Raw genomic sequence first — 27,632 nt, 5'->3', positions numbered from 1 at the left:
ATGCCTCCTAGAGCATGCTGGGATTTTTGGGGGGCTTCTTGTTTTGTACCATGATACTTACCTAAGGACTAGCCTTCCTCAGGCCCTTGTCCTGTTCCTCTGTGGCCAGGTTAGACAAAGGCAGACTCCGTAGTCAGACCTGGCCTCTCATCAGCCTGGTCTTAGCCTCTTCCTTGGTAAAGTTGGGTTATGACATTGGCCACTGACAGTAAGGTATTAGGAAGATCAGATCTTGGACCACCAAGGGCCTGAAACCTGGTACGTGGCAGCCCTCAATAGACTCGCCATTCAGTGTAGTGCAAAACATGTAAGTCTGCAATATGTGTCTGACTGGATTCAAGGAGAAAAAGGCCTGAGATGCCAGGACTTCAGAGTCCAGTCAAAACCACATTCAGAGCATCCCTGAAAGATCTAGAAGAAAGAGAAGTACTTCTTGTAAGGAAGGACCATGGGGCAGGTGGCAGCGGCTGCCAGGGCATCTGACCGAGAACCTTGATTGACCATCCACAACCTTCCAGTGTAAGAGAGGGAGAAGATGAAGCAATGGCTGATGTTTGAGTTCCTTGAGCTGCTGGTCCAGGGTGGAGTTGGGAGGGGCAAATGAGCCTCTTTCAGGCTAGGTCAGGACTTGCGTGACTTATTAGGACACCTAGCCTCCCAAGCAACTGTTCCTGCCCTGGCCAGATGAACAAAGTCAGGCACTTAGGACTCTGGAACTTTCTATGTTTGCCCACTTTGGGCATCTTACCTAGATTATCCACCACCAGGAAGGAAATAGGGACCATGATTTATCACTTCAACAACGAATGAATGTTGGAGAGTCCTTAGTAAGCCATTACTTGACCTCATAGCTCTAGATCAGAGTTATGTTTCTCTCCATGAAAGGGTTTCAAGGGCTTATCCTGACTCAGGAGTACCTTTTAGAGGAGTTGATTTACAGAAACAATCCCCAATAAAGAACAAGATGTGTCCCCAAAGATGTCTCCTTCAGTGTTATTTATAACAAAAGGAGGGGTAGCCACAGCATCTAGCAGCAGTGAAGTAATCCTCACTGTGTCTGGTGGCTTATGGCTTTCTGCCGAAGAGCTGCCAGGGGGACACGCTCCATACATCAAGCAGGAAGAGGAGGGTAGCATGGTTCTGGTTCAGTGTTGAAATGTGACCCAGTTTGTGAGAGAGAGAGAAATTATCACATTAAAGAGCAGAAGAAAATGTGGTCAGTTGGATATCTGCCCCCCACCCCTGCAAACCCCGGTTCTTTTATATCTCCAAATGTTAGGCACCTATTGCTTTAAAACCCTCTCTAAAGCAGTACCCGCCCCCTCCCCCCAATGGCATTTTGGAAAAGCAGCACCTTGTCAAAAGTACAGTCGGTATTCTCACCTCTTCTTTGAGCAGCGCATTTGAATCCTGGCTCCTTCCCTCTCTTCCTCACTCGTGGTGGGTGAGATGCCATGCGTGTGGCAGTATGCTCCCAGAACTGCTTGGCTCTGAGAGTGCTATCAGTGAAGGAAGGGGAAGCTGTATACCTCAGCTCCTCATACTCCTGGGACCAGGAGCATTTGGACTGGGGCTGACAGCAGCGGCTGCCGGCTCCCCTTCTGCAGGTCGGGAAATGAGGGAAGAGCAGGGACAGAGCTCAGCCAGTGCCCACGGAATCCAGAGGTAGGCCAAGTCAGATCTCAGCACCCCAGAACCGGGAGAACCTCTGTGCCTTGTAGATAGATGCCCAGATAGGGATGATCAGATGGGTGTAGGGATGCGGGTCCAGGATTGGCAAACCCAGCTGCTTTCCTGGCCCTGTCTCTCACTAACTCTGTGATTTGGAGGAAGTCGTCGGACCTCATCATAGTGCCCTATTGCTGTGAAGAGACACCATGACCCAGGCAACTCTTATATTAAACAAACAAACAAACAAACCAGCATTTAACTCACGTCTTGCTTACAGTTTCAGAGGCTCCATCCACTGCTATCATGCCGGAAGCATGGCGGCACACACGGTGCTGGAGCAGTAGGTGAGCACTTTATATTCTGATCCACAGACAGCCAGGCAGGCAGGGAGGGAGGGAGAGAGACAGAGGCAGAGGCAGAGACAGAGACACTGGGCCTGCTGTGGGCTTTTGAAACCTCAATGCCCCACCTTCAGCGACACGCCTCCTTCAACAAGGCCACACCTCCTGATCCTTCCAAGTTTTCCAACTGGAGACCAAGCACACAAATAAATGAGCCGTGGGGATCCTTCCCATTCAAACCACCTCACCATCTCACCCTCCTGCCAAACAGGTAAGTTAGACAGACAAACCAGACCTCAAGGTCATGTCCCTCCCTAAAGAGCTATCATTTCTTGTCTTGTTGCTGTGGCTTTAGCTCCCAGAGCCACTGATTGTGGCTGCCATGCTGATGGAATTAATATTGCTCCCACCAGGGAAGGCAGAGTTTTCTTAGTAGCATTGTAGGGTTGAGAAGACCACATTGTTTTGTTTTTTGCAGGGCCAGGCTGGGCAGCTTCAAGGCCGCCACCCAGGAGATGCTGCAATTGATTCCTTTTCTCCCATGCTTTTCACTGGCAAGCGCTTGATTCTGGGTTCTTTCTTACCATACACCACAGTGTTTCCAGTACAGAGGAAGGTCTCTACCAGGAAGGGACCTGGTACAAGTGTCCAGGCAGAAGATCTGTTTAGGTGGGCATGGCCTTTCATGACAAGCTGATGCAAGAAGCTGGTCTCAGTGGGAGGAGAATCCAGGAGCAGAAACTCTTTTCATGATTTTGCAAGCATGTGCACATATCTGCATGTGTGACTGTATGTGTGCAATTCATTGTGCATATCTGTGCGCCTGCCTATGTCTGTGTATTTGTATACCTATGTCTGAAAGTAGACATCTATGTACCTGTGTGCATGTGCATGCACACATGCCTATATATGCAACATGTGTGTTTCTATGGACACACCAGTGCATGCATGTGCCTCTGTACATCTATGTATATGCATGGCTATATGTGCTTGTGCATATGTACACATGTGCATGCACATGTGGCTGCATGTGTGTGACTGTGGACCAATTAAAACTTTCAGGTTAGAAAGCAGGCTCTGACACGGCTAAGATGCATCTCACCAAAACACAAAATCGCAGTCTTTTAATTTCCTGTCTTAACCAATTTCATTGAGTCATAACTTCTTGTCAGTGTAGGTTCCACAGCTGACACACACTTGGTAAAGTAGTGTAGTGGCAGTTTTTGTTTTTGTTTTTTTAACTCAGTTATGTTATGTAAACAGGTTTTGGTTTTAATCCCAAGTGGGGGATATGGAACTGCTTTTAGTTTATTCACAGCTGATAATTGCCTCCTGCAGCTCAGAGAGGGGCGTGGTCTCTGCCAGCTGGAGATGGTTTAATTCTGAGGAGTCTGAGAGGGTATAAATATGAGAGCTCTGACAGAGAGAGCAAAAAGGATACTTAGAGGGATGCTCTCAGAGAGAGTGGGGGAGGCTTCTGGGTATCCTGACAACTGAGATGGGTGTTTTCGCAAAGAACTCAGTGAGCCTAACCAGCAGGAACTAAGTCTAAAGAGACCCACATCCCTTTCCCTTCTAACCTTCTTTCTCTCTTACCCAGGGCCTGGGTGGTGGTGGTGACCTGTGGAAGGGAGGTGGACGCATTAAGGAACACCAAATAAAACAAAGAGTTAAAAAATAATGCCTACAAAGTTGCAAAATTTTTCCATCATAGTTCTGAAGGACCCAAGTCCAAAGATAGTTCTTGGGGCTGGTGCCCAGGTGTCTGCCCCAGGCTTTGGGCAGAGTCTGCCTGGCCTTTTCAATCCCAGCACTATACTCCCCTACTTCCTTAGCTCTGGCCATTTCCTCCGTCTTCATAGGTGGTTGTGGTATCTAACTTCCGGGGCCATACTGCTTTCTCCTCAGAGATTAATACAATGATTTAGCTGGTTCAACCAAGTGTTGATGCTGCTTGCTCTAAAGTGTTGGCATGAACGGGCACACACACACACACACACACACACACACACACACACACACACACACACACACACACTGATGTCTTTGCTAATTCATTGCTGTCAAGGACTCTTTAAACGTTTTTTTCCAGGAAGAAATAAACTGGATTACAGAATTTATTAACACTCACCCAAAAACTAAGAGTGGGGAAACAGGGAGGCAAGGCTAGCATTGTAATAGCTGACATGTAGAATGACAGTCTCTGTATGTACTTTCCCTACCTTCCCTGGCAACAGGTTCAGGAAGGCCAGGCTTCTTTGCTTTATGGACTGGAGATAGAACCCACTGCAGAGGCTGAAACAACAAAGTCTTCAAAGACTCAAGAGACCAAGCTCTCTGTATCCTCCTAAGATGGGACCCAAGAGCTGGACTCAAAAGTCCAGAGGATGCTGAAAGGAGTGGTGGGTGTTTTGAAGCACAAGGAAGCTCTTTTGGCCACAAGCGGTGAGATCACTGGGTACCAAATACTGCTGGGAAAGCTTGCTTCAGGGTGAACATGAGGAAAACAATCTCTTCATAGTTTTCTGATTCATACAGACAGGCAAACTGTGGGGAGCCATCAGGGCCACCCCACATGTTCTGCAAGTCTGAGTAGGCACAGGTGCCCGTGTCCAGCAGGGTGGGCTTTGACCAGGCGGTGGGGTCTAGTGGCCTCTGGTTGAGGTACACACCTAGGTTGGTTCTCTGGTGGGAGTCCGTAGGGTGGGTATAAAGCAACCACATATCTAAGGCCTCTGGCCCCAAGGTGGGGTTGGGGAAAGAAATCACACTTCCTTGGCAGCCTCTGGGAGGTTCTACAAGCTTACTCACTACCTGGTTGTCCTGGAAATCCAGGCCACCATTAGAACTTTGTGCCTGGACCCTGGCTCCTAGGAAGCTCCTAGCGTTTAGATATACCATACTCTGAGCTCCAGTGCCGACCTCAGCCACTTGGCACTCCAGTGAGTTCTGGGACACAAAGTTGCCTAGCTTCCACATGCGCCCATGGTCACGGCTGATGAAACAGAAGGCAGAGGGGGCAGGCGCCTGCTTAGGATTCAGTTTCCGGTAGGCATAAGCAGGTACCAGCAGGCTCCCAGCTGTGTCTCTCAGCTGCAGACAGTGCCCAGGACCCACAGCAAATGTGGCCCAGTCTTGGTGGGTGTGGCCAATGGTGGTTTCCGTGAGGTCCTGGATGGGGCTCCAGGTCCTCCCATGGTCAGTGCTGATGACACGGCATAGCCGTGTGACATTGACTCCAGTGTGGAGCTGATGGTGTTCTGATACACGCCCAGGGACGGCAATGAAGAAAAGGAAGAGGCTCTTTGTTTGCTTGTCATACAAGGGACATGGGTTCATGGAGCGGTGGCCCTCCAGCTGGGCTTGGCTCAGCACTTCCTCAGCTTGCCACTGCATGTGAGGAGAGGGGAGAAGGAGAAACACAAACTTGAAAACGCTGGTGTCAATGTCAGGAGCTACTCTGAGGGTTCATGGGTAGGCATATCTTAGGGACAGGAGTCAAAGGCCATGCAGGGACTGTGTCACCCACCAACGACCTGCCCCCCACCCCATCCCCAGAGCAGCAAGAGCCAGGCTCCCCTCCCTCTCTCCAGCCTTCCCTTCCCTTTCCCCATTTCCTTCCCTGAAGGCTCCACTACTTCGATTCCCATTAACAGATATTTGTGGAGCACCCACGACCTGCCAGACTCCCCAAGACACAAAAGCAACTCAGGAGCCAGCAGATGGTTCAGCAAGTCGAGGCATTGCCACCAAGCCTGACATCCTGAGTTCAATCTCTAGGGCCAACATGGTGAGATGAGAGAACCGTCTCTCATGCACACACAGACAAGCAAATGTGATTTTAAAAGACATGTTAAGTAACTATGACAGGAACCACGCCTAACACCATGCTTTTTCTTCCTGGCTGGGTCAGCATTCTTAAAAGGCAAAGACTTGGTATGGAGGACAACAGGTTGGTTGATGCAAGACGGAAAACGAGGGTCACCCTGAACCACCTGTTTATGATACTGTCCTAATGAACTCAGAGCTACTGAAAGTCCTACTGAGCTTTCCCACAGCCATTGCTGACATGAATACCACAGCCTCACTGTCTATTCCTGTTCCTCACCAGCTGCCCCAATACAGGACTTTGAGCACAAACACTATTGCTGAAAGACCAAGGATGCCCACTGTGTTGCCTAACCCCTCAATGGCAAAGGAGCATCATTAGCTCCATTTCATATTTTAAAAAGCCAGAGGCCTCAGTAGGGTATCCAAGTTGCCTAAAAGCATCCCTTGGATAAGGAATAGACCCAGGACTTGAATTCAGGTCCATCTGCTTCAAGCGCCGTGACTGTATATGACAAGTAGGCACCAGTCAAAAAGAGATGTTAGTGCCATACTTTGAATAACTAGCATGTACTTGCGGTAAGAGTAATGTTATGAGGAAACACACAATCATCTAACCTCAAGGCTCCAGATTAATTCCCTCAAAGGGTACCGCACCTGTTAAATGACAACTAACTCAGGGCTGGAGAGATGGCTCAGCAGTTAAGAGCCCTGTTTTTTCTTCCAAGGGACCTGAGCTCAATTCCCAGCAACCACATGGTGGCTTGCAACCATCTTTACAAAACTCTGATGCCCTTTACTGGCCTGCAGGTACACATGCAGATAGAGCACTCAACCATAAAATGACAATAAACTCTCCTCCCTTGGCTTTTCAAGGATGCTGGGAAACTCAGCCAGTCATGTGATTATATACATGGTCAGCCAACAAGACTTGCTCCTGGTGAACCCAAGTGATGTCTGGGTTGAACACTGGGATTCTTTTGCCCCTCTGTCCCTGCATAGGTTTCTAGGTCTCTCCCAGGGTTCCTGGGTTCCAAGTGCATGTCAGCCATCAAGGGATGGACTTACCCTGTATTCGGTGAGATCTACACCTGGTTCTACTCCCCCCTCAGCACCACATGGGTGTGTGTCGAGCCATCCCAGCTGGAGCCACTACAGCCGGGCCCTGCCTTACCTGGACCTGGTGGGTGGCTGCATTGTAGCTTCCTCTTCGTAGGACAATCACCTCCGCATGTTCATCCTTCTTGCTCGCCCGCTTTTCTGCAAAGGCCAGCAGGGTCTTCGGCTTCTTCAGGTAGAGCAGAGCGGGGATTCTATAAACATAGTTTCTTGTATGGAACAGCGTCTCCTTCTGCAGAACAGGGCAGGTCGCCATGGGGCTGAGGTCTGGGCAGGAAGAGAACACACACTGCCATCACACATGAACCAAGGGCCAGAGTCATCCAATACAGGTGGCGCTCATCCGACTGGCAAACCGAGTCCTGTCTGGGTGGCCTGTCCTCGAAAAGATTCCGTCTCCTTTCCCATATCCCCAAACCTCATTTGCTGGTTGTGCTGTGGCATTGGCAGTACACCATCTAAGAAGAGGAAAAGTGTGTTTTTTATTCAGTTCCTGCCATAAGTCAAACCGTTCCCTTCACAACAGATTTATGAAAACTTCAGTTCTAACCCTGAGGAGAGGAGCTTGCTGAGTGGCACTCTGCAGCCACCCAACTGCCAGGCAATGACACGCAGGAGCTTTTTATAACTCCAGAGCCCTAGAAAGCTGTTCCAGAGGGAGGGGGGGAATGCCTCCGTTCCCCAGGCTCTGCTTCCCCAGCTGCCTGCTGTGGATAAACCAGCTGCCCTCTCTGTGTGGGTGCCACCCCGAGGCAGTCAGGGGATGGCCGTGGGTCTGGAGAGATAGGATCTACCTACACATGTGGCTGGGAGGAACCCTAGAGGTGTGAGACACCGAACAATGATGATAATAAGCATTTGCTGAAAAGATCAGGGAAGGCAAAGGGGGTAGCTTGGTGATTATGACAAAGTTGACAGAGCTCCTGGAAGAACCAGTTGCCAACGGTCACCCTGAACAAAGGCTGTATTTGATGACCTACCTACCCAGAACATAAGAATGGATGGATCCCATTCACTGACTTGGAGTGAGACCCTCGGGGTCTGTTGAGCCAACTCTGAGTCTGAATCTCACCCATCCACCCCCAACCGCCCTCCTGTCCCAGGTGCCTTCTCTCTGTCTAACTGGCTGACAGTAATGACTTCAGAAACCCCTGTCAAATTGCTACCAAGGGAGCCACCAGCATTCTATGAAGTCTTACCCATATCTTAACCTTTGGGTTAATATATATTATATTACGTAATATATCATTCATTTAAAACTCATTAAAAAATTTTTTTTGATAGGTATAGTCTGCTGTCCTATTGTTCAGGTCGCAATGAGTGTTATTGGGACAATGCAGCAGAATAAAATTTAGAAAGGCAGATGCTAGCTAAAGAAAAAAAAATTCAATGGGTGGAGACAAATCTTTGCTCGAAAATGAAGACTTGAAGGTTTGGTGGCTCATGGCTGCAGTTCGTCACATGAGAAGTGGAGCAGGAAGAGTGTTTGGAACTCAAAGCCAGCCTGGGCTACAGGGAAACAGTCACAAAGAACAGAAAACGAAAAGAGTGAACAAAACAAAATCTAGGCCTGTAAACTGAAATCTTGCTCCACGGACGTAACTGTCATAAAATTTAATAGGAAAGAGTTGAATACAATTAAAAGAAAGGAAAAAAATATCAAGGAGAAAGATGCTGTTTCAGTATCTTAGAAATTTGATCAAAGGGCTGAAAAACTGGTCCTTAATAAAAATTCTGCATTAGCCATTCAGATATAAGTGTTGATTTTTAGGATGTCCTAGGGCCAAACTTTTTTCATTCCAATGAGCTGGCCTTGGGTATATAATGTGGGAGGTAAGCCAAGAGCACCCACAAAGAAGCTTAAGGGCGGGAAGGGAGTCCAAGGTGTCATCAGGAGGAACCAGAAAAGGACCATGAGCTAGTCCGTGGGGTTCAAAGTGGGAAATGTGACTTTAGAGCCACAATCAAGGGTTGAGAACAAAACCCAAGAGAGGGACAGATAGGCTTAGCATGGTGATGTGACAAGAGCTAGTGGCTCATGGTTTAGAGGGAGGAGAAGATGGGATTTAGGAGAGGGATGGAAGCCTCTGGCCAGAACTAGTGATCACATCTCCTGGGTGGTCCACCCTATAGAGATAGACCACTCTCCGTTTTCAAAAGGGATGCATAATATCACATAATATGCAATTCAGCTTCTCAAAGAGCCATTCGGTGATTCAAAGCATCATCCTAAGGCTGTGCAAGCACCACTGTTTACGTCCAGGTTGTTTTCGTTGTCACAAAATTAATTTTGTAACTGTGAGCAGTTCTTCAGCTCCATCCCAACCCCAGGAAACCACCAGTCTACTCTCTATCTCTGGCTTTGCCTGTGGTATTCATCTTATACATGGTCCCTGTGTCTGGTTTCTTTCTCTTAATATGTTGTTCCTAAGATTCACTCATGTTGTGGCATGCATCAGAACTTATTTTAATTAATAATTTATTTATTTATTTATTTATTTACTTGCTTACTTATTAGTTTGAGTGAGGGTCTCTTATATGTAGCCCAGGCTGGCCTGAAACTCAGTTATGTAACCAAGAATGACTTTAAACTCAAGTCTCCACCACCCGAGCACTAAGATTACAGGTTCATTCAACCACCTCTGGTTTATGTCATGCTGGACATCTGGACAGTCTGGGAGATCAAACACAAGGCTTCGGCATTCTGAGAGAACACTAGACCACTGATTGACTTCTGAGTCTTTTCCACAACAACTTTACTACGTCCGTCTTTTTCCTGGGTGTGAATGGAGTCACAACCTCCTGCCATCACCAGCACTTGTTATTATGTCTTTTCAAGTCTATAGTAAAATAACAAATTATAAATAAATAATGAAGTTCTGATGCATGCCACAACATGAATGAATCTTAGAAGATGGGGCCAGGGAGAGAAAGCCAGATACAGGGACCATCTTAGTGGCTGCGCAGGAATACCTCAGTGTAGGTCTAGGTTGTGTTCCATGTTCCATGGTAATTAATGATGTTGAGCATCTTTGCATGGCCTTATTGGCTACAAGAGTTAGACTTTAGCCTATAGGCAAGTAGAACGTTTCTGGGATTTTCAAGCAGGTGACCTATGCAATCTAGTCAGTTCTAAGGAAGTTCTTTCCTCAGTTTCAGAGAGAGAAAATAGATGAGCCTGCTGCAGCTTTCCATGAGAGACTGGATACAAATCTGGATGAAACAAACAACCGTGACCAAAGTGATGGTGGTGGTGTCTCCCAGAGACTGGAGCAGCAGAAGTGATGTGATCAGGAATATGTGCTGGTCAGTTTTTGCCAACATGATGCAAACTAGAGTCACCTGGGAAGAGGAGACCTCAGCTGAGGAACTGTCTTCATTATGTTGGCCCGTGGGCATGTCTGTGGGGGCATTTTCTTGATCATTGTTAGATGTGGGAGGGCCTGACCCTCTCTAGAGGTGGTTCTACTCCTGGGCAGGTGGCCTGAGTTGTATAAGAAACCAGGCTGAGCAAAGACATGGAGGCAAGCCAGTGAGCTGTGTTTCTCCAGGGCATCTGTTTCGGGTCCTGCCTTGAGGTCCTGCCTTGACTTCTCTCTGTGACAGATTCTAATGGGGAAGTGTAAGCCGAGTAAACCCTTTCCTCCCTGGCTTGCCTTTGGTCATAGTGTTTACTGCAACAACAGAAAGCAAACGAGGATAGGCCTGGTCAGCACTTATGTGGGAAGCCGGGTCCCTGTTTCCACAGTGCCCATGGTTGCTTTCTAGAATCCTCTTTTAGTCTCTAGCTTCCTTGAGGATGGCAACAAATGCAGTCATTCCCATTACAAGGTCTACTCCATGGTATGGAGTGGGAATAAAATGGGCCAAGAAGCCTGCTCTGATGGAATAGAATGATCGGGATGAAAAGGTCAATATTATTGGCAATATCTATACGGAGCTTGTCATGGCCAAGGTCTGGCTGAGCATTTGACAGTGATTACTTTATTCAACCCACAGACACTCTGCCCTCTGCAAGCCCATGAGTCTCAGAGTGATGTCCTTTGTGGAAAGACAAGGGAATGAGGCAACAACACAACAGTAGACCCCTGCTAATCCTAGTAGTCTTTCTAAGCAGTCAACCCCTGTATAGTAGAGACAAGACTGAGCCCAGGAGTGGGGAAGGTCAAGGAAAAAAGACTTTAAGGTCAACAAGAAGAGTCTCACCCACTCCCTCAGCACAAACTGACATAGCCACTAACAACTTATAAAAATACAATAATAATAATAATGATGATGATAATAATAATAATAATAATAATAATAATAATAATAATAATATCAAATATCCAGATAGTTATTTAAAAATGCTTTGTGTTCTCTAAGTACCCACTATTTTCTAGAAATCCTAGTCAATTGTATTTGAAAATTTAAAAACTTACAAATATTTATTCATCATTTAATCCTCCTGATTCCCCCCCACCCCCACCCCCTTCACCCCCCGCCCGATGTGGTAGACATCTGTACTATGGTCACCAATGCTTAAGTGGCTGAGCTGAGTGCAAATGGCACTTACAAACTCCATCCTCTGCACTTGAACAAGTCTCCAGTGCCCTCTGGGGCACCTTAGCACAGCCCTGCCTCCAAACAGTGGCAGCTGCTTCCAGCTGATGCAATGGGAACAGAACTGAGTCAAGAGTCAAAAACTTAGATTCTGAAGCTGCGGAGATGGCCCAGTCACTGAAAGGCTTGCCCTGAGGCATGAGGACCTGCATTCCTATCATAAGAACTGGAGTAAAAAACTAGGCTTGACAAGGTGTGTGCTTTTGCAATCCCTGGGAAGGCAAGGGCAGGCAGATTCCCTGGGACTCCCTGACGAGCCAAGCCTAGTCCAAGTATGAGTTCCCAGTAAAGGGAGAGACCCTGAAGAATGACACCCAAGGTTGACCTCTGGCCTCCACACTCACCCACCCTACCCCCATACACCGAACTCAGATGTTTCTAAAGGATTGTTCACTGTTGGGCAAAAGTTTCTCTTTCCTCATAGCAAGCAGTAGGCTGAGCGAGGCAGCCACAGAGGCCCCTTCCATCAGTGGTGGATGAGCCTGGATGGAACCAGGAGAGGCTGGAGGGTAGACGGGGCCTCTGTATAAGCCAAACTTACTACAGTAGACCAGCAATGAGACAGGTGACATCATGTGACAAATTGTCAGGAGATCAGAAAGGACTATAAAACAACTTCATCTGAAGCCTCCCTAAGGCTACCCAAGGCTGACTGACCCTGCTGTGGCCTTGAGGCCATCAAGCCCAGAATATCTTCATGAGGGAGCTCACGTCTCACATGGACCCAGGAAAGTAGTCGCTGGTGTTGTCACAGCAGAGAGGAAATTGAAAAGTGGGTCAGGAAGGTGGCAGGTAGGTGGCTCTCCATGAGTAAACAGCTTCAGGTAGTAGAAGCAGGTGGCTCTGAGCCACATCTGCCAGATTCTACAACCCACACACCCCAGAGATACTCAGCCCAGTGTCCCTCTGCCTCCTCTTAAATTCATGCCCAGCACATACCTTGCAAAGCCAGAGATCTCATGGCTGGTTCACTTGTTCTCTTTAAGGACATGCTTGATAATTAACAAACTGGCACCTTCTGTGTACCCTGGGACACAAGCAACCAGGCCATTTTTGCCCCCTAAGACTCCCAAGATCAAATGTCAGTAATTATGGAGGAGGATAAACAGGTCTCTCTATGTTGCTTTCCACAGAAATGACTTTGTTCTGAGTTAGTTGTTTAGGAAGCATGAGTTATTTATTTTTTTATTTTAATCTGGGTGGACATTGCCTGTCCATCCAGCCCCTGGAATGGTGCCTTTTCTCCAAGGATTAACAGTTATCTACTCAAGGAAAGTGACAGCATCAGGAACTCAGCCTTGTGCAGGGCCACCAACCCAAAGCGTGCCCAGCCTCTCCTCCAAGAAAAACCATCTCCAGCCAGTACGACAGCTCCACTTTGACCCAGTGTTTGGTGGGATTCGAACCCTAAACTGATGGGGGCCTTGAATCACACTGAACTGACACACTGAGCTCTCTCTTAAGAAGTTTACAGCACAGCCACTCAAGAGTAGAATCAGCTGCTCTGATGCTGATCTGAGTCCCTTTCCCCAACCTCTTCCTCTCCTACGTGTCCTTTAGGTTTCCAAGAGCCTATGAAGGTGTGTGTTCTACCAGCAGGGGCCGTGATACTATGAAACCAGTGTGCTCTTTAAATTGCTCTCCCTGGAAGCTTTCCCCCACACCACCACCTTGCGATGCCATGGCAGCAACAACTCCTATTTATGTCAACAGAGGGGCGTGTGGGTCAATGCAGAGATAAGCCGTACCTCCAGAAGTATGTGCCTTGCAGGATCCAGGGAGATCTGGGTGTGCGAGAGGGGAAAGGCAGAAGGACTCTGGTTTCTAGAAGGTCTCTGTGGCTCCTGTAGTTCCCTGGTCTTTAACTCCAGTCTCAACCCCTCAGGTCATGCCTATATACACCCAAAGGAAGCTTCCTATTTGCCTCCCACTCATCTGACAAAGCACACTTGAGGGACAAAGTCATCATCCAGGCCCAACCCTGGCCTAATTAGCATGCTGCCCTCTCATTAGTCTGGAAGAAGTCTGACAGCTCCCAGCCTAGTCAGTCCTGAGGCAGTGATGACCTTGGGCAGCGTGAGTCAAGTTGTCTCTTACAAATTGAGCAACCTGTGCTCAGTGGGAGCAGACTTCCTGGGGTTTGGAAAAGTGTAATGTTCCTGAGGAAGAGCAGGTTAGAGTCATCACATAGAGCTCTGGCTGCCCTCAGCCAAATGACCCTGAATGATGAATGACTCAGAATCAGGATGGAGTCTGCTACGTGAAACCCTGACAATAACACTGCATCAGCCCGATGGCCCCCAAGCAGGCCCCATTTTCTTAATGAGCATCTTCTTGCATGATAAACACCGTGACCAAACGCCAATGTGGAGAGGAAAGGGTTTACTTCATCTAAGAACTCTCCGGCCACTCTATCAGTAAAGGAAGTCAGGGCAGGAATTCAAGGCAGGCACCTGGAAGCAGGAAGTGAAGTAGAAGCCATGGCGGGATGCTGCTTACTGGCTTGCTCCTGGTAGCTTGCTCACTTTGCTTTCTCCTACGACCACCTGCCCAGGGATCGTACCACCCACAGTGAACAGGACCCTCCTACATTAATCATTAATCAAGAAAATGCCCCAGAGGCTTACCCACAGGCCAATCTGATTAGAGCATTTTCTCAATTGAGGTTTCTCTTCTCAGATGATGCTAGCTTGTGTCAAGTTGACAAATAAATAAATAAATAGATAAATAAATAGATAAATAAATAAGTAAATAAAATTGAAAAACCAACTGGGTATAAGTGATGGGATAACAATTGAGATGTAATCTGAATAAATTAATAAAAAAAGAAAGAAAGAAAGAAAGAAAGAAAGAAAGAAAGAAAACCCAACTGGGACACAAGGACATCTGATAGTAGTTAGTAAAGACTCTTTCAGAGCATGAAGGCTAGCTCAAGCTCACACAGAAAATACTGCAAGAGCAACTATCTTGTCCAACCTCAAACAGAGGCCACCTTTCTTATTATTCCTTGTAGCCAGGAATTACTTCAAAATAACTTACATAAACCTCATTTTTACCTTAAAAATTTTCCCTATTTCCCTTCAAACACGCCCACACATGTTCTCATGGCCATGTCAATTCCCAAATATATCTCGTCCCCCTCACCCCACCCCACCCTTGCTCAACAGCTACCTACAAAGAATAAAGATCTTGCATGCTTTACTTGGTCTAAACTGGAGTCCTTCCTCACATACCATTGGTGTCTCCACTCACTGATGGACAGATGGCTGTTACTTATGAGGATTGGACCAGATAACCCATCTGACCTTTAACCTAGCAGTCAGTAGGTTAGCAATCCAGTAGACGTCAGCCCTTGGAGATGAACTCTTATCTTCTGGGCCCACCATGTCCAAAGCTCACTCTATAACCCTTCCCAGAAGAACAAGTTACTTGGGGCACACAGCCAAAAGCATGCACCTCCTTATTCCAGTCCTCTGCAGGACATGGATGGGCTGAACACAGAACACACCGAAAGGCAGCTCAAGACCAAGTTGGATTCAAATAATATTTCCTGTCCTTGTATTGACAGAAGAAAGAGAAAGCGTTCCTTCTTTTACTTCCTTTCCTATACTGGACAACCTTTCACAATATCTTTCCATTGGCCACCTAGGTTGAGAATGTTCCCTAGTTCAGGGCTTAGCTCACAGGGCTTAGCTTTTTACTTCCTGGGTCGTGTGCCTCACCTGCCTGCCTCGCTGGTCAGAGTGGTCCCCTTCTGGCCTCTCCTGGGGCCTCTTGCTCCGGTCTTTGCCTCTCTCTCACCAGTTCTGAAAGACAGTCAAGTCCATGTGGACTTGGGATTGCTCTTTGGGGTCTCCATTGTCTTAGTCGGTGTTCCATTGCTGTGAAGGGACACCATGACCAAGACAACTCTTTTAAAGGAAAGCACTCATTTCATTGGGGTTGGCTTACAGTTTCAGAGGCTTAGTCCATTATCATCATGGCGGGGAGCATGGATACGCAGGCAGACATGGTACTGAAGCAGTAACTGAAAGTTCTACATCTGCATCTACAAGCAGCAGGAAAAGATAGTCCTGGGGCCTGGCTTGAAACCCTCAAGCCACCTCCCCAACCCCACCCCCTCCCACCCCCCAACCCGTGACACACTTTCTCCTAATCTCTCTCAAGTGGTGCCACTCCCTGACCAAGTATTTAAATATATGAGCCTGATGGGGACCATTCACATTCAAACCCTCACATCCACCCACAGGCCAGCCCACATGAAGGGCCCCAATAAACGTCCTCCTCAGACCTACATGGACAGGTGAGGTGATGTTCTTGAAGTCAGCGCTTTGATCCCTTGTTTCCCCACCAGCTGACTGATGCATCCCTGAAGAGTTGTTTCAAGGTGCATTAAGTACAAGAGACCAAGGAAATGGTGGAACATGGGGGCTCACATCTGGAATCCTAGCACTTGGGAGGCTGAGGCAAGAGCATCCTCACTAGAGGCCAGCCTGAGTTACAGAAGGAGTTCTGGGCCAGCTTGGGTTAAAGAATGAGACTCCACTTCAGAAAAGCCACAGGGAGGTGGGGCTGGGGGAAGGTTAACATTCTGTTTAAATGCTGTATGATGCAAGATAGTAGAGTACAAGGTAGCAAACAGAGCCCCACTTTGGTGAGTTTACTAAATGCTGGAAACTCTGTTAAAACAAAACAAAACTAAACTAAATGTATATTGCTACATTCTCAAAACTTAGCATGGTGCCACAAATGAAACACAGTAAATACCTTTTAAGTGTAGACCTTTAAATTTTAACATTTATTTACCTCTCTGTTTTTCAAGACAGAGTATTGCATGTAGCCCAGGCTGGCCTGGAGCCTGCTATGTATCCCAGACTGGTTGCACATTCACAGTTCTGCCTTTGCTTCCTAGCCTAGGCACTGCCATTACAGGCATGCACGACCTGCCCCACCTGGGTTTATAATAAGTAAATAAGCACCATCGGTGATCAGTTTAACTAATGACATTACAGATGACGTTCATGTATGTTCTTGTACTCCTCCATGTACATACCAATTTTATTGTTATATTGTGCGACAGAAGAATAAAGACATCAAGATGAACGTATGAAGGAAGCCAGCTGACATAAGACTTCATAAGCAGAGGCCTGTGCTCACCCAAACACCTAAATGGCCACAGGTAGAGACCAGGAAAGACAGCGGTGCCCACATGGCTGCTTGGGGTTCACATGCACTACACCCCAGACTTTCTTGCTCTGCTGGCATAGGGAGCACTTTCCCTATGGAAGCCACATGTAGCAAATGCAACATGCTGAGAAATGCCTACAGTATACAAAAATGGCAGGTGCTGCGTAAATACTTACAAAGGGCTATGGGGCTACGCGGCTCTTGACCCTGTTCCCTGACCTACTCCCATTCTTACAAATGTCTTTCTCTTTTTTAATAAACTATTTTTTTGTTACCTACCATGTGTCCTTAGTGCAATTCCTTGTCCTGGGACATGAGCACCTGGAAAGGTCAGTGGGTGCCTTCCCAACACCCCTTTCACTTTCTGGGGGCAAGCTCCGTGAGAGGCTGCTAGTGTGGGGGTACCTCTCCTTTTTCCTTCTGCCTTTCCTTCCCTTGGCTTCTGTTGCCAGGAGTGGGTTCCTCCTGCCCTAGGGATCTTACCCAAGCTTATTCAGAGGCAAACAAGATTATGCAAGTGCTGGCAGCCGCCAAGCCTTCAGAACTAAAAGGCACCTGCCTGGGGGCTGAGGATGGTCTCCCCGTAGGCTTGCACAGACAGGACCCATAGCAACCCAGTGCTGAGTCCGAATGGCACATCATGAGCTGAGGCCCGTGCTCACCCAAACACCTAAATGGCCACAGGTAGAGACCAGGAAAGATAGCGGCGCCCACGTGGCTGTTGGGGTCCACATGCACCACACCCCAGACTTTGCTGCTCTGCTGGCATTCTCTCTTACAACCCTGTCTTCTCTTTTTCCATAATTCCGTCCTTCTTTTTACCTTCGCAGCAGCTGCCCACAGGCAGGATGGCTGGAATGACAAGACTCAGACAGCTGCAGCTCTGAGCTTGGCCACTGGCACCACAAATGCTGACTTGGTGGCTCACAGGGTCCTAATGCCCTTCCGTATTGCAGGCTGCCAGGAGGAGGGGAGGGGCGCAAGCCATTCCTAATTTTCTATGCTCCTCACTTTCTATCAGTATATATCAGCTGTGATATATTCTCCACTGCCTCATTATACCTTAAGTCCTCTCACGTCCTCTCTGTTCATCTACTGTAGACAGACCTGTCCCTGGGAGTGTGGAGATAATTCCCCAAGTGATAAGACAGTCCAGTCCCTTTGAGTTTATAATCCAGAATGGGGGAGGGAAAAGCCACTTGTTCTCACTTTTAGCCGCAGGAGCCGGCTCCTTTTCTGGGTCTATCTGCCGAACAGCTTGGACTATTTTTAGAGCTCTTAAGGAGACAGATCTTATTCCATTGATGTAAGAAAAATAACCTCTGACATGAACTTGGTCCTGGGAGAAGGTCAACATAGGCAATTGGTTTAAAGCCCAGACATGGTAACTGCAGAAGAGCTGAGCATATAAAGCAGCCATTGCACTTCTCCTGCGACTGTGCTCAAAATTTCAGACCAAATCCCATCTATTCAATCACTTGAAGTAGTACATGAAAAGGCTTCATGTTTAACAATCTTTAATTCGAATGCAAAAGTTCAGTACAAGCCATTTATGGGAGTTGACCAATTTTTATACCATTCTTTTTAACATAGTACTAAGCCCGGAGAGAGCGTTGCTTAGGTTACAGAAGTACAAATACCCGTTCCTCCCACTGTAAGCTTGGGGATGTTTTGATGATGTCAGTTGGTTGTCAACTTCATTGAATTTCCTTTCATTAGAATAAGAGACTTTTCTGACTTGATAATAAAGTAGACTGTTTACTGTTGTCTTAAAAAAAAAAAGGTTGAGTCTCAAAATGTTCAAGGGATGTCAAAGGAGGGGTTCATAACTGGCCAAAAGTCTGAGAGTAAGTGACAGCTGAGTGTTTAATCATAAGTGGGACATCTACGTGACTCTCTCCAAGGTCCAAGAAACATTGTGGAAGAGGAGGTAGAAAGACTGTAGGAGCCCCTCCCCCAAGGATAAGGGAGGGAGGGAGGGAGGGAGGGAGGGAGAAAAAGAGAAGAAAAGGAGAGGGGACTTGAGGGGAGGAGAGGGACTGGGTGGGGAGGAAGGCGAGAGCAGTCGTGGGGGGGGATGGGAGAAACAGGGTGTGTGGACTCACAGTGTATTATATACAAATATGCTGTTGTAAATGTTCTAAAATTAAATTAGGGCCTGGAGAGATGGTTCCATGCTTGGGATTCCAGCACTTGCATGGAGCTGCTTACAGCTGCCTACAACTCTAGCTTGGAGAACGCAGTGTTGTCTCTGGGCTCTGAGGGCACCGCATTCATGTGCACAAACCTTGCATTTTAAGCCTTTAGATAAGTGTCTTCTAGCGTGCGTGGCAACTCCAAACCAAGCTCCTTATGATGAAGGGATCCAGCCAACTTCTGCTACAGGGAATCGAACGCCTCCTCATCTCCAAGCAATAGATAAAGCAGGAAGAGAGGCTTAGAGTCTCTCCTGGACAGGGATTCTGTCCCTTATCAGCATTGAGGAAGTTACAGAAGATTGACTGGCCGTCACCTGTCTTGTCCCAGTCCCCAAAGCCTTCCAGGACCACAGCTCTTAGGAGGGCAGTTCTGGAAGTGGGATAGAGATGGGGAGAGAGCGGCATCAAGACTAACACGAAGAAGCCAGTCTTCTTCTGGAGAACTTACCTAAGCCACAGAGCACACACAGAACACGCTGAGAGGAGCATATAGTGCACAAAAGCGACAGAAGGTGGGTGCTATGGAAACGGCCCATCAAGGGTCATGAGACTCCTTCCTTGCCTAGTGCTTCTGGGCTCTCTCCCCAGCACCTGAGTCTATTCTCAGTCCCAGGAGTGTCTTTCTCTTTCTGAATAAACTGCCTCTGTTTCTGCTACTTTCCTTTGTTTCCCTGGCACTGTTCCTCATCCTGGGATACAAGGACCTGAAAACTTCACTGTACCCTCCCCACCCTGGCTCTGGCCAGCCACTCTAGTGAAGCGAGTGAGCTCCAAGATAATGAGAGGCAAACATGGTGTCCTACCCTTTTAATCCTAAAACTCAGGAGACAGAGGCAGGAGGTTCTCTGTGAGCTCATGGCCTGCCTGGTCTACATGGTAAGTACAGTATAGCCAGCACTATGTAAATACACAGAGAGATCATGTTCCACAAAACCAATAATAGTAATAATAATAATAATAATAATAATAATGTAGAAGAAGAAGAATGAGGAGGAGAGGAGAAGGAGGAGGAGGAAGAAGAGAAGAAGGAAGAAAAGAAAGAAGAGGAAGAAGAGGAAGTGAGGAAGGTGGATAGCATTTGAATAACAACAGAGGAAGTTGACCTCTGGCCTCCATATGCACACATGTGCTCGCACGGACATGCACACGGACATGCAAGTGCATTTAAATTAAAGCACGGCTTAAAAGTACTTGCTGACTCTAACATAGCTGAATCACCAAGTGGAAAAATAACAAACTTACACACATGGGCTTGAATCTACATGCAAATTTGACTTATATTTAGGTCCAAAAGAGCAATAGATTAAGTATTCAAGAACATTCAGGACATGGTTCTTTTTTGAGACATCTACATCCACATTCTCGGTGTGCCTTACTTTCTTTCTCAATGCCTTTCTCTCTCTTAACTCTTGTGCTTCAACTCTATATTAAAAATCTCGTAATAGAAACTCCAAATTTGCTTAAACAAAATTTCGCTAAACACATTCAGTGTAGCCAGCAGCACACTCCCAGGGAATGAAGGAGCAGGAATTGTGACAGGTGAGGTCTCAGAGTTGCCTGTTCTGTGAGCTAGCAAAGGCAGGGAGAGCAGCAGGGCAGAGTGCCAAGGGTCACTGAGGAAGAAAGTGGGGGAGGGGTGTTAAGCGGCGTCAGGACCATCTCAGCAGAGAGCTTTCTGGAAGGGAGGGAGGAAGCGTGGTAAGCCTCATGATAGCAGGACGGTGCTCAGCTCGCTGAGGTCCTGACAGATGGAATCTCTTAGTTCTTTGAAGTCATTTGGGATTTCCCCCTCCATCTCTGGTGTCCTGCCGCTGTGTTTTGGGTTGAATGTGAGTTCAGGTGCGAGTTCCTCCTCTGAAGTGGTATAGGACTAGCACACTTTGCAAACTCGGAACTTGCCTCTTTTTTTCAGCTCTGAAAACTCCTCATTATTTCCTTGAACTCTCCCTGTCTTCCACTTTCGGTGCTCTCTTTCACAACAACCTGGTAAATGGCTCCTGCATTTTCATGATTTATTCTGTGGCTGGTTTTAAACATTTTTCTTTTTCTCTGCCTCATTTTACCTTCTGATGCCTCACTCAAGGCTTATCTTAAGCCTATTTCACAAATCACTAAATCAAAAATTGTGTCTAAAATAAACAAACAAGTAAACAAGTTGGGTCTAGTTCAATTATTTTTCTTTTTCTTTTTCTTTTTTAAAGATCTATTTACTTTATTTATTGCATATGAGTGCTTTATCTGCAGAAGAGGGTATCAGATCACATTATAGATGGTTGTGAGCCACCATGTGGTTGCTGGGAATTGAACTCAGGACCTCTGGAAGAGCAGGTGGCGCTCTTAACCACTGAGTCATCTCTCTGCCCCCTAGTTCAATTTTTTTAAAGATAGGGTCTCACTGCATAGCTCTGGGGGCTTGGAGCTTGCTATGTAGACCAGAGTGTCCTGGAACTCACAGAGCTCTGCTTGCCTTGGCCTCTTGAGTATTGGGGTTGAAGATGTGCACCACCATTCCCAGCTAGCTAGGATTTTAAAAAACATTTTCAGTCCTAAAATGTCTCCTTTGTTCACTGAATCTGCTTTTAAAAATCAATCAATCAATAGGGGTTGGGGATTTAGCTCAGTGGTAGAGCGCTTGCCTAGCAAGCGCAAGGCCCTGGGTTCGGTTCTCAGCTCTGAAAAATAAATAAATAAATAAATAAATTTCAAAAGATGTGTAATTGTTCAAGGGATTACACCCGCCCCAAAGCAAGCTACATAAAGGCAACTCTTTTGGAACCGCCAAGGCTTTCTTGGCTCTTGTTCTTTCTTGGCCATTGGCTACTTTTGCAGAGACATTATTCTTTAATCTTGTAAAAATCTGCATCCTCTATGATGTAGGACATTTTCAAACTAAAGTTGACAGGGAATCCAGCCAACTCCTACAACAAGGAATCCAAAACCCGGTCTCTGGCAAATAAATAGAGTAGAGAGAGTCTTGAGTTGTGTGGTCCCTCCTAGGTGGGAACTCTGTCGCTTGTCATCATGGGAAAAGGTAAAGAAGACTAGATGACCATTGCCCTTCTGCCCCAGAGTCATTTCTGGAGCCACAGAAATGCCCCATTCTTGTTTTATAGGTTTCCCTCCTTTATTTCTTTAAATATTTTATGCTTACTTTTTTCATTTTATTATTTTATGTGTAGAAGTGTTCACTTGCATGTATATATGCACACCACGTGTGTGCCTGGTACTTGCAGAGAGCAGAAGAGGACATCAGATCCACTGGAAATAGAGTTACAGGTAATCGTGAACTGCTATGTGAGTACTGGGACTCAAACCCAGGTCTTCTAGAAGAACAACTTGTGTTCTTAACAACTGACTCACTGTCGCAGCCCTGTGCTTATTTGTATATGAATAAATGTGTTTAATTCTAACAGCAACCCTATATGACACAGATATTGTTTACCACATACGTTTTTACAAAAAAAAAAAAAAAAAAAAAAGAAAGAAAGGAAGAAAGAAAGAAACAGAGCAGTTAGACAAACGTCACACCGTCAGAAATCTATAGAAGTGGACTCAAAAGTAAAAAACAGAGGAGCTTGGATCACCATGGGCTGAACTGAGTAACTCAACAATTCCTAAGTGGGTGTCCTATAAGCTCACTTGTAGTACCTCAGAGTGTAACTATATTTGGAGATAGGTTCGTGAAAGAGAAAAGTAAAATAAGGTACAGGCTGGGCTCTGGCTGATGCTTTTGGGCACACATATGTAAATGTAACTTTTATTCACCAAATGTAATTGTCGTCTCGGAAGCTTACTCCTGAATACACTCACCCTTTCGAGCTCTTTCTGAACTCTGGCTGGCTGGTTCAACTCAGCTGTTCTGGTTCAAGTCTCCAAGCTGACTGATTCAAACTGGCTTCTCTCAGCTTCTGACTGAATTGCTCTGTTTGGCTTCATACTAACTCTGGAAATATGTTTTAATCTTCGGGCTCATTCTGTCATCACTTGTATCTTGTAGTCCCTCTACAACCTGTCTCGGTACAACTGTCCCAGTAAAACTGTCTCTGAACTCCATGAACTGAGCTGCACTGAACTGAACTTCACAGCACTCACTCCCAATGCCTGCTCAATTCAACTCCACTGCACTGAACTGACTGAACTACTGTACTAGCTTCTCTCCTGATCTCTCTACTGTACTCTACTCTGCTGTGTTGTCTTCTCTGTCTCTCTCTCCCTCCCATGCCCTACTCTATTGTCTTGAATCTACTGCACTGCTTTTAAGTAGCTTCTCTTTCCTGTCTGTTCTCCTGAGCGTTGGGTGTATCCTATCTCTGACTCACTCTGTCAAATCTTTCTCTGATTTGTCACTTTGTCTGCCCCTCAGGTAGACATCACTTTCAAACACAGCTGCTTCCTCCTACAGGATAACAGTACCTACATCATTTTGGATTAAAGGCGTGTACTAAGAGCCTATCTATATTTCAGCCAGATTGTTCTGTAATCCAGAGCGTGCCTGCCTTCCAGCTGGATCACAGAGACCTAGAAGGTCTTTGGATATGATCTCTTGCCAGAGAAGCCATGTTGCTGGATTAAAATTCCTCTGCACACAGAGAGAATAAAATCCTACAAAGACATAGAAAATACAGCCATTCACAAGTCAAGAACTAAGTTTAGACTTCAAAAGACACCAACTGCAGAAGCAACCAAACCTATGGGATCCTTATCTTGGACTTGAGCCTCTATGACTATAAAACCATAACTTTCTATTAAGGCTACTAACCTGTGACACTCTATTATGGTAACCCCAGTAGAGCACCAACTGCCTTCTCCAGTCAGCTCATGTATTTAGGCATGTCCAGCTTGCTCAGTTATTATTATCTAATGGGAAAAAAGAAAATATAAAATTTCCATACTCTGGAATCACATCAGGGGTAAAAATTTCATACATCTGCTCTTAGGATTTGCATTTTCTGTTCTTCTATTGTTTCTATTTCCCCAATTGTCACCACCCATGGTAGGCTGCCTCATGTGTTCTACAGTTTCCATGTGTTGGCTCATCTTCACTGGGGATCATCTTTCAGGTGCGATGACTTGTTCTTGCTGGTGTTCTGGTTACAGAGGCCTCCCTGCAGTTGCCTCTTCCTAATTTTAAGGGTTCAGAGACTCTCACATTTCTTTCTCAGTCCCCATGTTGGGATTTCTGGTTATCATGAGTAGTTACGAGTTAGACCCCATCTGCAGCTCCAGGGCGCGCTTCTATTTCCTGTAGGTGATTCTGATTTCTTCCAGCAGCCTGGAACATTTTTTAACTTCTGCATTATAGGTCTTCTTCAAGATTCCTGTTGCATCCCACAAGGCTCAGTCAGATTCTCGTGCTCTCAGATGCACTCATTTAAAACAAATAAAAGGAAGGGAGGGTCGCTCAGTGAGGACCTGAGTTCGAACCCCCAGGACCCATGCAAAGCTGGACATGGTAACATGCATCTGAAATTGCAGCACTCCTATGGTGACGTGGGATGCAGAGACAGAAGACTCTCGGGAGGCTTGAGGGCCAGCTAGCCTGAGGTCTGCAGTGGTGAACAGCAAGAGACCTTGTCCCAAACAAGGGGGAAGGTAAGGACTGACACTCAAGGTTGTCCTCTGACCTCCACTCACATGCCATGGCACATGTATGCCTACACTCTCAGGTGAACATGCTCTCACACATAATCATACACATCATGCATATACATAGATTTTAAAAAAAAGAGAGAAAAGGAAGGAGGGAGGGAGGAATGAAGGAAGAAAGAGAGAGAGAAGGAAGGAGAGAGAGCGAGAAAGGAAGGAAGGAAGGAAGGAAGGAAGGAAGAAAATTCAGACAAGCCAAGAAAGATTATTCAGTGGTTAAGAGGACTTATTGCTCTTGTGGAGGACCTGAGTTTGATTCCCAGCACCCACATCATGTGGCTCACAACCACCTGTAATAACAGCTCCAAGGGATCCAACACCCTCTTCCAGCCTCCAAGGCACCACACACATGCAGCCTACACACAGAGGGATACGTCAATAAAAATAAATCTTTAAATAAAGTAAATAAGCACAGTCAAGGTTATGTTCATCAGGGTAACTATGGAGGCTGACCTTGCTTTTGAACAGAAATATGTATTTATTACAGAAATACATTCCAGAACTTCTGTGTGTTCAGACAGATGTATGTGGCCTTGGGCAAACTACCCAACCTCTGTATATCTGGCTTCCTCATCATAAGACAGTGGAGGTTATTAGATAAATTAATTCACACACTTACATATACACATGTTTGCATATACACATGTGTACATTATGTGCTAAACCCACATATGAGGGAGAACATTCAGTCTTTTTTTCTTTCTGAGTCTAGGTCACTTCACTAAAATATTGTACTCTCTTAGTCCACCTACTTTCCTGTAAATATCCCTTTTCTTCAGACCTAAATAATATTCCATTTTGTATATGTACCATCTTTTCATTATCTCCCCACCTGCTGGTGAACATCTAGGTTAGCCCCCACTTCCTTGCTATAAAGTAAACATGGATATACAAATATCTTTGTCGTAGGATATGGAATTTTGGGGCACATGCCTGAAAGGGGATTGGCTGGGTCATAGTCACTAATTTTTTTGTTTGTTCGATGTGTGTGTTGATGATTTAGTGAATAAAAATGCATTTGATAATGAAAGTGAAAACTCTAAGTGAAGGCCTTCGGCTTCAGAATGGCTGTTATAAATGAATAAAAGTTCACACACACACATACACACACAGAGAAAAAGAGAGAGACTGGGCAAGTGTTTGGGTGCTTGTCTTAATCTAGCTGTGTACTATTTGATTTGCAAGTTAATTAGAATATAAATGTTTTCTTTTTTAAAAGAAAGGGTGAGTGCATGAAAAATCACTTCCATCCGGCCTTCAGTGGCAAAACCAAGACCGACATTTGTGGCAATCAGATGTCAGACTAGGCAGCCTTCTGAGATCCAATGATGCCCACTTCCTGTATCCGTGTCCATCTGGGCTATGTGGGCTGAACCTAATGGCTGTTTTCTGACAATGGCTGCAGAGCATGGCAAAGTGATGGGGCGCCACTTACTGTCATTTCCATGTGCACATCATCGACGTCTGCAAGGGCTGGGAGACGGTTCAGCTGACAAAGTGTCCGGCATGCAAAGGCAAGGACTGAGTTTAGGTCTCCATAACATAAAAGCTCGGTTAGTCATTCCCAGAACTCAGGAGGCAGTGATCCCCAGGGTAAGCTAGCTAGCTGGACCAGCTGGAGTTGACTAGTTCCGGGTCCGGTGACAGACCCTGCCCCAATAAATAAAGAGGAAACTCATCAAAGAAGACATCAATGTCAACTTCAGACTTCCATAAACACACACACACACACACACACACACACACACACACACACACACACAGTCAGTCAGACGGACAGACAGAGACAGAGACAGAGACAGAGACAGAGACAGAGACAGAGGCTGTAACTGTCATTTCCTGGAATCTGTACTCTCAGTGACGCAAGCTGCCATGGCCAGAGAGGCAAGCAAATGAAACAGAACAGGGCGTCCAACCAGGTCCAGCAGGAAACGAGGCCCTCAGTTCAGCAACCTCCAGGGAGGAATTCGGTCCTGTGGACAACCCCATGAGACCTAGAGGAGGAGTCTCCCCCATGCAGCCTTGAAAAGAGCGCTGGCCCTCAGCCCCCTTGCCTCCAGCCAGTGACAAACCCTGAACAGAGAATGTGGCCAAGCCCTGCCCAGATTCCTGACCCAGAGGAGCCCAGATTACAAGCGTGTCCTGCTTCTTGGCAGCACAGGTTGGGTTAATTGGTTACCAGCCGCAAGTCACAAAGACAATAGCTCATATGAGGCTTGCATAAATATGGGCAGTGTGGCTGTTAACATTAATGAGTGAAGGCAATGGGTTTAAGAGCCAGAGTTTTGGTACCACATGGTCTGGGTTTCAGTCTTGGAGCAGCTTGTTATCTGTATGACCTTGGACAGGATGATCAATCTATAAGCATATGAGTCTTTAAAATGTACCTAATTCTCAACCTGTAGCGAGAGCTCAGGGCTACACTGAGAGGTTACGCAACATGCTCTGTTCAGTGCCTGCCATGTGGTACACACCAGGCACCAAGAAGCTGTCACTAATAGTAATTCACTGTAATAGTAGTAATTGATTAAGACCCCCCTCACAGAGCAGCTGGTGTCCCCTGCCTGGAAGCTGTCAAGCTGAGCCCCGGTGGCCATGTAAAGAAGTGATTAGAAGGGCTGGCTTAGTTGGCAAAGTGCTTGTCATAGATACACTAGGATTTGAGTTCAGATCCACAAAACAACAACAAACAGCATGGCAGTGTGTTAATTTAATCCCCACAAGGAAGGTTGAGGCAGGAAGGTGCAGGTAAGATTCATGAGATGGCTGATAATCCAGCCTGGCTAATTAGTGTGTTCTAGGTACAGTAAGAAAAAGACACCTGGCATTCACCTCTGGCTTCTATATGCACATGTGCACACATGTATACATAAGTCACACAAAAGTGGCTGGAAACTAGAGGACCATAAAGCCTTCTCAGACTCAGGGGGAAGACCTGGCAGTTGTGGGGAGTCCCTTTTTAGTTGGCTTTCACTAGTACCTTGCATCCAGGGGCTGTTGCAGTCAAGCCCAGCCTGTCCTCAGCGGCACCTCCCCTCTT

At 46.4% G+C, this 27,632-nt stretch overlaps 1 protein-coding gene across 5 annotated transcripts; it reads right to left on the bottom strand.

Annotated features, from left to right (window-relative positions):
* Positions 1 to 4,111: 4,111 nt before the first annotated feature.
* NEU2 (neuraminidase 2) lies at positions 4,112 to 27,594 on the bottom strand. 5 transcript variants are annotated; one of them, XM_084780474.1, is made up of 3 exons: positions 27,573 to 27,594; positions 7,015 to 7,226; positions 4,112 to 5,402 (listed from the first exon to the last, which is right to left on the bottom strand). In XM_084780474.1, exons 1-3 carry the CDS (start codon positions 27,577 to 27,579, stop codon positions 4,464 to 4,466), a joined length of 1,158 nt encoding a protein of 385 aa, XP_084636600.1. In that variant the 5' UTR covers positions 27,580 to 27,594; the 3' UTR covers positions 4,112 to 4,463. The 5 variants fall into 5 exon arrangements, with proteins under 5 accessions (XP_084636600.1, XP_084636604.1, XP_084636603.1 ...); XM_084780478.1 differs by lacking the exon at positions 27,573 to 27,594 and adding an exon at positions 17,571 to 17,634; XM_084780477.1 differs by lacking the exon at positions 27,573 to 27,594 and adding an exon at positions 15,284 to 15,466.
* Between the last annotated feature and the right edge of the window lie 38 nt (positions 27,595 to 27,632).

Source organism: Acomys minous, assembly GCF_964271855.1.
Source record: "Acomys minous genome assembly, chromosome: 4".
In the NCBI taxonomy this organism is placed as follows: Eukaryota; Metazoa; Chordata; class Mammalia; order Rodentia; family Muridae; genus Acomys; species Acomys minous.
Note: the sequence above shows the minus strand (reverse complement) of the source record. Positions and strands in the feature narration are given on the sequence as shown.